Source organism: Solanum verrucosum, unplaced genomic scaffold, assembly GCF_900185275.1.
Source record: "Solanum verrucosum unplaced genomic scaffold, falcon-dt-bn FXZP01000060.1, whole genome shotgun sequence".
Taxonomy (NCBI): domain Eukaryota; kingdom Viridiplantae; phylum Streptophyta; class Magnoliopsida; order Solanales; family Solanaceae; genus Solanum; species Solanum verrucosum.
In genome coordinates, this window is record NW_026020129.1 from 3106590 (window position 1) to 3118892 (window position 12303).

The window sequence follows — 12303 nt, forward strand, 5'->3', positions numbered from 1 at the left end:
ATCACATACTTGATTTTTCATTCTAAACACTTAATTGAAGCCGAATTTATTGAGGTCGAAGAATCTAATCAACCTTTGTTGAGCATCTCATGTGACTGACATTATAAAAAGTAGTCTGTTGAACGATTGTTGGGTGGCAAGAATAATACATGTAGATGAATATGACATATATCTACAACTATTATACAGTGATTGAGTATTATTCATGTCACTCTCATTGAGAAGAGCCTTGTTTAGTAGAAAACAAGCACACATCATGCAATTCTTTAATTTTTGAAAGTATATATAATCATATAAAACTACTATAACAACAACAATAATATACCCAGTGAAATCTACTAAATGGGATTTGGAGAGGATAGAATGTACGTAGATCTTACCACTACCTCTTGGAGGTACTAGATACGTAATTAATTTGATGTAACCACATGCTACTTAAGAGTAAAATCTATTGCCTATGTAAGACGAGTAAATTCTATTGCCTACATTTCAACTTCTTCAAACCTTAGTTGTGCGTTGCTCCAAAGACGTCACACCTTACTTATGATCCTCTACGGATCACACTTATGAGATTATACTAGATAGATTGTTGGTGTTAATTTTACAATGTATCTTTTTTGTATTTTATTTCATTTATGTAATATTATAAACTTAGTCCTTGTATTGTTGGTGTATGATATTATAAAACACAAAAAATGATTCAATTTATTTAAATATCAAATTAATCTTTAAAATATAATATAATGCAATATATTATAAAATGATAAGTGACCTCGAACATTAACTCATGCACAATACGTGGTCAAACAAAAGTTTTCATATTAAATCAATCTCCACCTATAAATTTGCCAACCGATATAATTAAATAAAAATTAAAAATTAAAAAAAATCCCAACAAACATGAATGAATATTCAAATTGCACAACTTTGAAGACATTATAGTAATAATTCTAATAAATATTATAATAATAACTTGAAGTCAATATAATAAACACATGAACTTCAAATTTCGAATCTAATTTATTCAGTCTGTTCTCCGCTTTTCATTTACCTAAAGAAGGGAGAAATGAACAAATGGATCTATAGAAGAAGCTTGACACAACGATGTAGACAATCATTGTAACATTGAAGATTAGTAGTGCCACACTTGGTAATACAAGCATTTGCACATCTTTGAACATCAGAAAATCCATTTGCGCCATCTAATACCATCATCAATATTATAATAACAAAACATAATCCCAACTTTATGATAGACTTCATGATATTAGTTGATCCCAACTTTTATTTAGTAGTAGTAATTTGCAAGAATTCTTAGATAAAGAGATTAGGGTTAAGTTGGTCTATTTAAACTATAAGATTATGAAAACAAGCGTGTGCAAATCTCCATCTCATTGCATCACATTAGGTAATAGGATAATTTGAGAGATCTTTCTTCTGATTTTATTTTATAATTTTCATTGCATTACATTAAGTAATAGGATAATTTGAGAGATCTTCCTTCTGATTTGATTTTATAATTTTCATTGCATTACATTAAGTAATAGGATAATTTGAGAGATCTTCTTTCTGATTTGATTTTATAATTTTCATTGCATCACATTAAGTAATTAATAGGATAATTTGAGAGATCTTCCTTCTGATTTGATTTTATAATTTTTGTGATATTACATTTACTATTGACACACGTGATTTGGGTGTATTTCTCGCATTTTGTAATTAGGATTGGAGTGTTTATTTGTGTAAGTTTTAAATAGTTAAAATGTCTACTTGTGTATCGGTAAAGTTAAAGGTCATAGTTATTAGTTAAAGTTAAGTTTAGAGTTATGTTTATGCCTTTTGTGAATCTTTTTCCTTTTGTTCTTTCTTGTCATATGTGATAGACAAGGTGTCTCTCGTTGATTGGGGAACCAAAAAATTTCCCTTCATACATTGAATTGTCTATTATTAAATTTGTAAAAAGCTAGTAAAAAAAGAGTGATCTCATGCGCATAAGAAATGGGTTACAAGACAAAATAGATTGATTGCCCCCTGCATGAAAAATACACGTGTTTATTACCATCTATAATCTAAGGAAATAAGGAGACCGACGAAGACGTAGCACATTGTATTAGATTAAGGTGGATGAAATGGGAGCTCGCATGCTTTCAGTGTCCTATCTTATTGTTGTTTCTTTTACTTTGATTATCTTTAATATTTCGACTGTATTAAGAATATTCCTCTACTTTCTAATCATTTTCAATTACTATCGCTAGAAAGCTATATGCACTCCACAATTTTCTTATTTTCTTATGCTATTAGGTCTCAAAACTGAATTTAGTTGTGTCCTAAAAACAAAATTCCGATTATAAAATGGCTAAACTTTAAAATGTTGGCTAAAGATGAATTGACCAAAAATGACTATTTGTCAATTAAATCCATGAATCTTGTATAGTAACAAATTTATATATTTGGACCACTAATTTTATGCTAGAGATCGTCTTGATAAACAAAGTTATCCAATAATTATGTATTGGTGAGATTCTCTAAAATTAATCGAAATACGCACAAACTAATTATATGAATACCACAATTAGCATAACAAACAAAAATTGAAGCTATAACTAGAAAATTTATATTAAGAACAAAAAAAGACAACTATATCCATGCTTGAGACTATTGAAGAAGAGTAGATTAATGAATTACTACAAGAAAGGCAAATATTGAATGAAGAAAGTTAATATATGTCATTCAATATGCATTTTATTCAGAAAATGAGGCAAATTTTGTGGAAACGCCTCTTTTATTTTCCTACTTTTCGTAGAGTCCAAATTATAGCTGTGTTAGTCTCATGCTATAAGCAATGTACCAAAAGGAATCTCATCGATCTTTGTTGAGCATCTTCATGTGACAGACATTACAAAAGTAATCCATTGAACGATTGCCGTGTGGCAATAATAATGCATGTAGATGAATATGATATATATCTACAACTATTATATAGTGATTGAGTAATATTATTCATGTCATTCTCATTGAGAGCAGCCTTGTTTACTAGAAAACAAGCACATATCATGCCATTCTTTTACATGATTCTTGCTAATAAGTCCAAGATGTCTTTGTTGTACAATTTTTCCTAATGTCTAGTGATCTTCATATACATTAGGTAGATGTGATAAAATTAGTCCAAAAATATAATTAGTCCAGTCTGTTTATGCTTAGGTAGAAAATTGACCTGTTAATTTATTTGCTCCATTTCAGCCTAATTTGTTTCAGGCTATCAAAATTAGATTGATCAATCATAAGTTTTGTCAAAATATTTTTGAAAGTAGGTTTTTTATTTAACATGTTAATTATATATAATCATAATACAACAAAATCTCCAGTGAAATCTACTCAATAAGATCTGGGGAGGGTAGAGTGTATGTAGATCTTACTATTACATCATGGAGATAGAGATGTTTTTGAAAGACCCTCTGCTCAATTGCGTCAATCTCCAAGTAATAGAAGAAAGAAAACTATAAAGAAAGCATAACAAATTCAACCTAACTTACGTTTGATTTCTTTGTTTATCTTAAGAGGGTGTAAGCTTGGGACCACATTGCATGTTTGGACTTTTGAGGGTACTTATAACTAGGATAATTCCACTTAATCTTATCAGCTAATCAGTCATATTCAGCCTACAAATAATGATTAATCACTTAACAATTTGATGTAACTGGCAGTGGAGAAGTAGCTTTTTCAAACTATTTCTTTCATAATCTTATTTACATTAGCATTAAGCATAGTGGTTTGCATCTTTGTCTAAAAAAAATAGTACTCTAATAACATTGCAGATGAATATGATAGACCACGCATTGCAAGACTCATTTCTAGAAGCGTCAAGAAGATTTTTCCATTAAGTACTTGCTTATGTTATTCATCTCATTATAGAAAGGATGCAAATTTAGCCTCTGGTTGAAGGAAAATATGTACACAAGGCCCAAAAAAAGATATTACAGCTAAAGTTCTACTGGTTGTGCTCTTAATACAAACTCAATGGCCCTACAAACCAGAAACAGTTCAAGAAACTGTTAAATGGCCTTTCTTTCCCTGAGACTTCCAAGACGATTCGACTCGCAACAAGTGTAGCTTCTCAACAAATGGTTCCAAAACTTCTGCTTCTTCTTCTGGGGCAAAGGCCATGCAAATGCTAAGCTCCTGAACTGCCTCTTCATATTCCCTGATGCATGTTATTTATATGTCAAAACAACAGTCTGTTCCATGAAAGCATGTCGAAATGAGAAAGAAAAAGGAAATTTCAGATAAGGCATACCTACTATAGTACAACATCATTCCATGGTCTCTCCTCAGAGCCCAATTGTGTGGCTGCAGAATGAGCAATCTTTCTGAAGCCATAATGGCCAGCCTAGAAAGTATTGTGCCATTCCAGAGAGAGACATAATGTCATTATAAGTGAACAGATATTACATACAGATACAAGTTAATGACCTAATGCAAAGGTCAGAAATCTCTTGAGTGATGACCAGAAAAACCTTAATTTAAGCACAACACCTGCAATTAGTTAAGAAAATACACAAATCTTGGATCGTTTTGCTTATCATCGAGAATAGTAAGATGGAAAATGATCCATCCTTACTCGAGACTAGCATGGTTCTGCACGTTAGATAATCATTAAATGCCAAGTAGTGTTATGGCCCTATTTGATAGCTTAAAAACTCTATATGTCCCATGTGTGTACTGCAATTTGGCAAATGACTCAATTCCTACTTCATTGTTACTTGATATACAACGAAGAAATAACGGGTACCAATTATTACCACCTCAATATTATGCACAATGGAAAAAAAGCAGGAAAAAGTGCTGAATGGATATCTCTAAACAGAAACAGATGCTTCCCTAAAAGAGAATGTTGATGCAAAAAGACCATCATGCATTTCTATGTGGCAGTGGATGAGGTATCATTGTTACTTCTGTAACACCCCACCCCCGCCCCCAGCATACCACTTCCTTTTCCAAGTAATTAATGGTTGATCATCAGGCAAGCATATTTGCCTGTTTAACAACATTTGGTTAGGAGAATTGACTTGATTTTGTAAGAAAAACTAATAGATTTGGTGGAACAAAAAACCCCGAATAGTTGGCCTCAACTATCAAATATAATAAATGCATCCAAACATGGTATATTTTGTATCTACAGTATCTAAAAAGAGCATCAAATCCTAAAGATCAGAAAGGGAGAAAGATAAGGTTAGCTTTCTTGGATTTCTAAAAGGAATGTCGGAGAAGTGAAGAGAAACAACATTAAAGGAGTAAAAGGGCGAAGAGGCTAAAAGTATGTAAAAAGAAAGTCAATCTATCTGCATAATGCAGTATCTAGTCATTTTCAATTGGATCAGTATATTGAAATAGAAAGGGCTTTTAATACCAATATGAAGCTAGATCAGTGAGGAATCTTTTACCCTATAGTTCGTTATGTTATAAACTTAAATGGAGGTATAAGCATCTATTATATCGCAGCAAGATTGATTAAGTGGTTATTTTAGTGGAATGTTAGAGTTTTAGTAGTATGTCAGAATCAATAAAATAAAAATATGCGTCCAATATTCTCAATTCTCCTTTTCTCATGCCAAAGGTTGCAATTTAGCATCTTGAACCTGTAGGGACAAGAGAAAGTGGGGCCTGCTTAATCAGGAACGAGACCCAAAAGTTGTAAAAAGAAAACAAGAGAGGATAAGATTGTTACCTCAAATCTTGAGGCCGCAACAATGGAACATTCAGACAATTAGTCTTGCTAGACTTATCATCTGCATGATCAACAGATCTAAGCGGAGAAGTCAGCATCAAACCATGATTTGCTCTTGAAGCACGTTTCCAGTGAAGCCTCTGACAGAATAGTTTTGGTTACAACCATAGCATCAACACGGTGAGATGCATGAATGTAAACTACCGACTACTCTTTACAAGGGAATACATCTTACCATCAAATTAGCCAAAGCAATTCCAATAATATCTCGGTTTGTTGCTAACTCAAGCCCCGGCAAAGAATTGCTATTGATGTCAGAAGCCTTTGCTCTAGGGTCATCGACACACTTCCCATTAACAATACCAAACAAGCTATGACCAGAGATAACCTTGAATAGCTCCTATAAGAGTAACAAAACAATTCAAATTCAATGAGATTATTGGGCATTAATACCATGCATTACAAACTTCTGAAGGAATAGAATATAAAGGAAGTAAAATGATACAGGATGGACGAACAAAGACAGATGTTGACATCATCTATGAGTTCAGAACAACACACCTCAGGGTTTCCAGTTTGAGGCCATATCAAAAAATCTTCCCCAACTCGGGATCCCACAATGGTCAGATTAAGTCTTCGACAGACTTCAATATAAATGACACTAAGCAAAATTGCTGTAAAGAAAGTAAGCACTACGTCAGATCGCATTATCAGCGGTCAACAAGAATTTTGAGGTTGCAGGATTTCGTACATATGCAAAATAATGATGATAGCGGGGAGGGAACAAGAAAATATACCACTACAATATCCAGAGCTTAATACTGAATGCAGGTATGCACACTTTGAATCCACAAGTACAGGTGACCTTTTGAAACCCCTTGACTTGAAAAGCACCATATTCACGGCATCTAAAACTTCAACCAAATCGCATCCTATTTCTCTTGAAACTAGTTCCGCCTCCACTTCTCTCGCAATAACATCCAACTCAATCATCCATTCATTCATATTTTTTCCAGCAAGAGGCATGGCCTCCACGCAAGTCCAATCTGTGGCATGAGAAGCCAATGAAGCTGATCTCCTCTCAATTTGGAGTGAATGAGCATCCATCTCCCGGTTGAAAGCCATAAATGCCTCATCTTCAGAGGCCACGTAAAGCAAAGCCTATACGTAGAATAGGAAACAACAAACACACGTGAGGGACGATCAATAAACTTACAAACAAAGGAGAAAACCAATTTACGATTTTACTTTTATGACAACTGTCAACATTTCATACACTGCCGTTCCATCGCTCAATGCCAAAATACTGTTTATGAACAGAATATGCAAAATTGCTGCTCGCAAAGTGAACTTAGTCATTTTTTGAATATAAGTGCAAAGTGAACTTAGTCATTTTTTTAATATAAGTGCAAAGTGAACTTAGTCATTTCTGCTATTTGAAATTGAAAATGCAATAAATCAACTACTTTGAACAAAAAGAGGTGAACAACACTCATAAATACCTTTGCCAAAGAAATATCTTTGTCCTTGGATTGGAAAGATATCTCCTGGGTAAATTTTTCTCTAGCATCGTTAAGGACCTGCCAAATCGCAAAATCCTCAATAAACGCGCCAAAATTTATACCACCATACTCCAATCGACAAATGACAACAGGCCCTTTTAAAATGTTTAGTGGAATAAACTGATTAAAGTGCAGAAATTAAACTAGTAATACCAAATCAGGACTTTTTAACAGCATGAATACATTGAATAGAGATGGCATATCACAAGAAATGATAATCCCAACCTCGTCATAGAATTCGGCTCTAGATGTATATGGGGTTTCTGCTAGAGCAGAGGAAGCCAGAGGGGAAATGCTCAACCTCCTCTTCTTTGGTGCCATTGTACTTGCAGCAGCCAATTTGTTCCATCTTCCTTTCTCATTCCCAATCCAACATCCAACACGACCATCAAAACCACACCTGATGATCGTAAAGAATAAAGGGTCTGGGAATTTACCTAGTACTAGCAACACAAAATGCTTGTTCTTCTAATAAATAACCAAGTAATAATGAAACTTACAAGTTACAACCTATCAATCAACTCATCTCAAACCAAGAAAATAATAAACAATTCAATAACCAAAATCCAAAACCCCCCATTCAATTCTTGAACAAAAAAGCACAAATCTTTACCTGCTGTAAACATTCAAACAAAAAAAGGGTCTACTCATAGATAAACAAATAACAATGAAACTTACAACCCATCAATCAATCATCTCAAACAGCAAAACTAAAAAACAATCCAATAAAACCCAAATCAATTCTTGAACAAAAAAGCACAAATCTTTACCTGCTATAAACATTCAAAGAAGACATAGCTGCTGAAAGTTCCTTGACAGCACCACCAACCAACATCTGTTGATGACTCAACCCTGGCAATGATGCACACAGCATTCTCTAGGTCTTTAAAAAGAGAACAAAAACAAAAGGGGGCTGACGATACAAGACTAAACAATCAAGAAAACTAAGCAAACAAACAAAAGAAACAGTTGAGGAGAGAGTGATGTTGATTAAATTGGAGTCTTTCTTCTTCAAGAAAATGAAAAAGATGAAAACTTTACAATCAAATCATCATCAAAAGAAGGTATAATGGTTGAGAAATTAAATAAGACCATTTTGGGTACTGAAACTGAACTCCCAAAAGACAAAAACAAGAGAGCTGACGTTAATGAATGGAAGTAACTGAAACTAAAACTATGGGAAGAGCTGACAACACTTCTATTACTACTACTACTATTCCAAGATTTGCCAAGATCCATGTTATTGGAGAAACCCAATTTCAGCATCAGCTCATAAAACCCACCTCTTTATTTTCTATTTCTTTTTTTTATACAATTAACCCCTTTTGCTTTCTTCTTTGTCACATAGAAAAGTGAAAGAAAAGGTATGAAACTATTGAAGAACTCATTTTTCCTTTTTCTTGTGGGTACTCTTTATAGCAATGATCATCATCATCATCTTGTACTGTACAAAGCCAAAAAAATTTACTCTTTACAAAAGAATGGGGCACTTGAAATTGACTCCAAATTTAAGAAAATAAATTAAAGCTACGTTAAATGTGTAGGAATATTTTTATCGCGTGAAAAGGTGAAATTAAAATATTATAAATAAATAAAATAATAGATTATTTTTTTTAAATAGATTAAAAAGAAAAATAAATGTTTTTTTTAAATAAATAAAATATTTTTTTTTTGGTTATACATTTAAAGTTATTGACTTCTGCTCCTCTTTTCATATTAATTATAACTAACTCATGTTTATCTGCCAAGATTTTAAAGAAAAAATTAATTAGAGGAATATGTTATTAAAACTGTAAATTTAACTATTAATAATATTATTTATGTAGTTATGAAAAAAAAATGATTTGTTAAAATAAATAAATAAAATAAAATAAAGAGAATATTAAAGATTGCTCTACTAGGCAACAAATAAAGCCAGCTACTCTATTAAGGTTTTCTCTCTCATAACTGTTTCAAATTAAAGATACTGATAAATTTAAAATGATTTATTAACTATACTTTTATATAAGTTGGTCAAGTGAGCATATTTAATTTTTGCAAATACTTAATGAATTTTAGTTAACAAAAAATCTTTGAGAAAAAATAGTTATCTTTTTGTGAGTATGTGTATTTAGTAATATTGTGATAATTGATGATTGTGATTATGAAGTGAAATTTAGGTAAAGTGAAAGTGATGGTTGTCTAAATGATTTTTCTTATCACGATCAAGATTATAACATGAGGTCTAAGAGGTTCTTGATAATGTTTTTTGTTAAGAAAATAATGTAATTTCACTTTTTGAGTTTAATATTTATGTATGAAACAAAACTAGAAATACAAAAAATCAAAGATTGCAATGATAAAGTGGAATATATACCCAATTCACGAATTGTTAATCATGTTGCCTTGTCTAGTGACTTGTGTGGTCTATAATTGGATGATGTTCAAGTTTGTTATTTTTTTATATAATTATTTATTGAAGTTGTAATTAATGATCAATACAACGATTTGAGTTTTGGTGCATTTTATGTATTTAAGTACATTAATCAAATTCTTAGAACTTTTGAAATAGATGGTATTAACCTCTTTATTACTTTAAAAATATTGATAGATATTAGTAAAGACGTCTGTGAGACTGTAAGAAGTTTTTTCTCTTCGAAAAACTTAATATCAGAAAGAAATCAAATGTTAATTTTTTAATTCATAAAATTAAAATTTGTCTTAAATTAAAATATAGGGTATATATATAATAACAAAAGCTATAGCACTTCCACCAAGAAAGGAAGAGGTATTTTATTAATTTTCTTGTTTGTATATTATCCAAAAAATAAGGATATCCTCATAAGTCATAATCAAACATTTTGTGTATATATTATATGATTGAATCGACTTTATCGAGGCATTGTCTTATGGGCAACACCCCACGCCTTGCCCCCACCAAGATAATATTCCACTCTAGCTTGTTTATCCATATATTGGGTTCAAAAATATTAAAAAAATTATTTGAAAAATATTTTAAATAAATATTTATTTATTTTAAATTTTAAATTTGAAAATTAAATTTTAGATATTCTTCAAAGTTTGTTTTAAGTTTTTATTTACAAATTTTGAATTGTCTTTTCACGCTAAACACAAATTAATTACTTAGTATATCAAATATTACTTTTTTCAACTTTAATTTCAAATATCAAGTAATATAAGTTTTAAAAAGCCTACTAATTTTAACACCTATATAGGCTATATTTTTAAAATTTCTACTCTTCGCCCTAAAACTAGACAACTATCGACGGACCTGTGAAATATGACCGATAAAGTGATCATCTTATTAAGTGTTTTGTGACTTTTTTTTTAATGGTAAAGACACAACACGTGATATATCAATTAGATACTCATATTACTAAGTTTAAATTCTTTGGGGGATTAAATGTGATATCCAAGTTAAAATTAGGGATCGTTTGGTATAAAGATTAATAACGCAGGGATTAATAACGCATGGATTAGTAATGCATGAATTAGTAGTGCAGGGATTAGTAATGCAAAGTTTATTTTTATCAAGTGTTTGGTTCATTGTTTTCCACCTCATCTTCTATTTGGATTAAAACTCTATAAAAAGCTTCTTTCCAAATATACCCTTGAATTATTATGTAATTGGGTCAAGGTAGATAATTGCAGGACAATATTATTTTTTATGGTCTTCTAACTAGCTATGAGAAGAACAATTTTGTTGTCATGTTTGTTATTTTTTCACTTGAATTATTTGAGGATAAATAATTGTCATCTTAATAAATTGATCACTCACAAAATGTCATTTTTAAATTTAAAAAAGATAAATCATCTACTTTTAAAATCGAAAAGACGGTCAACAATGGTAAATGAAATAAACCATCTACATTTACATATAAAAATTGCAAGTTGTAATTTTAATATGTATGTAATTTTTTAAATTGTTCAAAATACAAATAATTAGAAAACCACACAAAATCAAGAAAATACAAAATAATTAAAATAATTTGAGGGATACTTTTGTCTTTACATAGACTTATCTCATGGTATTATATCATATGTATTACTAATACCTCCAAATGGAAGGTATTAGTAATACATCCTATGATACCATGTAGGAGGTATAACTAATTCATGGATTAATTATACATAGGCTAAAATTACTACCAAATATAATACTAAATAATATCTTACATAATACATGGACTATTTCTTCTAATGCAGCCTATCAAACGACCCCTTAGAGTACATCAAGAGGTTCATATATAGTTTTCAAAAATTTGAACTTATGCGCCAACCAAAGTCAGGCCAAAAGCCCATAGATGATTTCCTTGAAGGTTCTTGTTAGTTGCGAGACATACATGAACCAACAGTTTAAGTTATTATTGTTACGTATTATAGTTGATCGATGACCCGCGAGTTTTTTTCTATAATAGAGATAAGGTATGTATATACTATTTCTTTTTAAATTTTACTTTTGGAATCACACTGAATTATTGTTATAGTCTATAGGATAATTAAAATATAGGCATTTGGCTTAGGTTAAAATTTTGCTTAATGTTAGTTGCGTTTTAAACTTATTTTCGGTGGAGTGTATTGGATGGAGTTTTGTGAGTATATTGCATGTGCACAAATTCATCTCCAAGTTTTGGTTTTTGTTTAGTTTTTCTAAAAAAATGAAATACCAAAAATATGAGTATTTTGGAAATAATAAATAAATAAATTCACACAAAAATGTCTAAATGACAAAATATTTTTTCTCATTATAAACGGGGAATTTTCCTTGTTAGAATTAGAACTACATATACAACGAAAGCAAAATTAAGAAGACTCGCACATAAAAAATACTAGTAACATTCTTACAAATTTTAATCAAACATAAAATAAAAAAATACCTCTCAAAGCGTGAACGTAACAAAAACTTTCTGCACGAACCACCTTACTCTCTCACACATGAATTAATCAGTTTTCAATACGTTTTGAATAATAGACAGTTAAATTAAAGAGGGAAAGAAAAAGACTATATTTATATAA

General features: G+C 30.9%; 1 protein-coding gene across 3 annotated transcripts; it reads right to left on the reverse strand.

Annotated features, from left to right (window-relative positions):
• Window positions 1-3848: 3848 nt before the first annotated feature.
• Window positions 3849-8645, reverse strand: LOC125827048 (uncharacterized). 3 transcript variants are annotated; one of them, XM_049506405.1, is made up of 9 exons: window positions 8058-8645; window positions 7513-7687; window positions 7228-7305; window positions 6523-6886; window positions 6287-6399; window positions 5961-6125; window positions 5726-5865; window positions 4295-4387; window positions 3849-4201 (listed from the first exon to the last, which is right to left on the reverse strand). In XM_049506405.1, exons 1-9 carry the CDS (start codon window positions 8159-8161, stop codon window positions 4042-4044), a joined length of 1392 nt encoding a protein of 463 aa, XP_049362362.1. In that variant the 5' UTR covers window positions 8162-8645; the 3' UTR covers window positions 3849-4041. The 3 variants fall into 3 exon arrangements, with proteins under 3 accessions (XP_049362362.1, XP_049362364.1, XP_049362363.1); XM_049506407.1 differs by lacking the exon at window positions 7513-7687 and having other exon boundaries at window positions 8058-8292; XM_049506406.1 differs by lacking the exons at window positions 3849-4201; window positions 4295-4387 and adding an exon at window positions 5128-5636.
• Between the last annotated feature and the right edge of the window lie 3658 nt (window positions 8646-12303).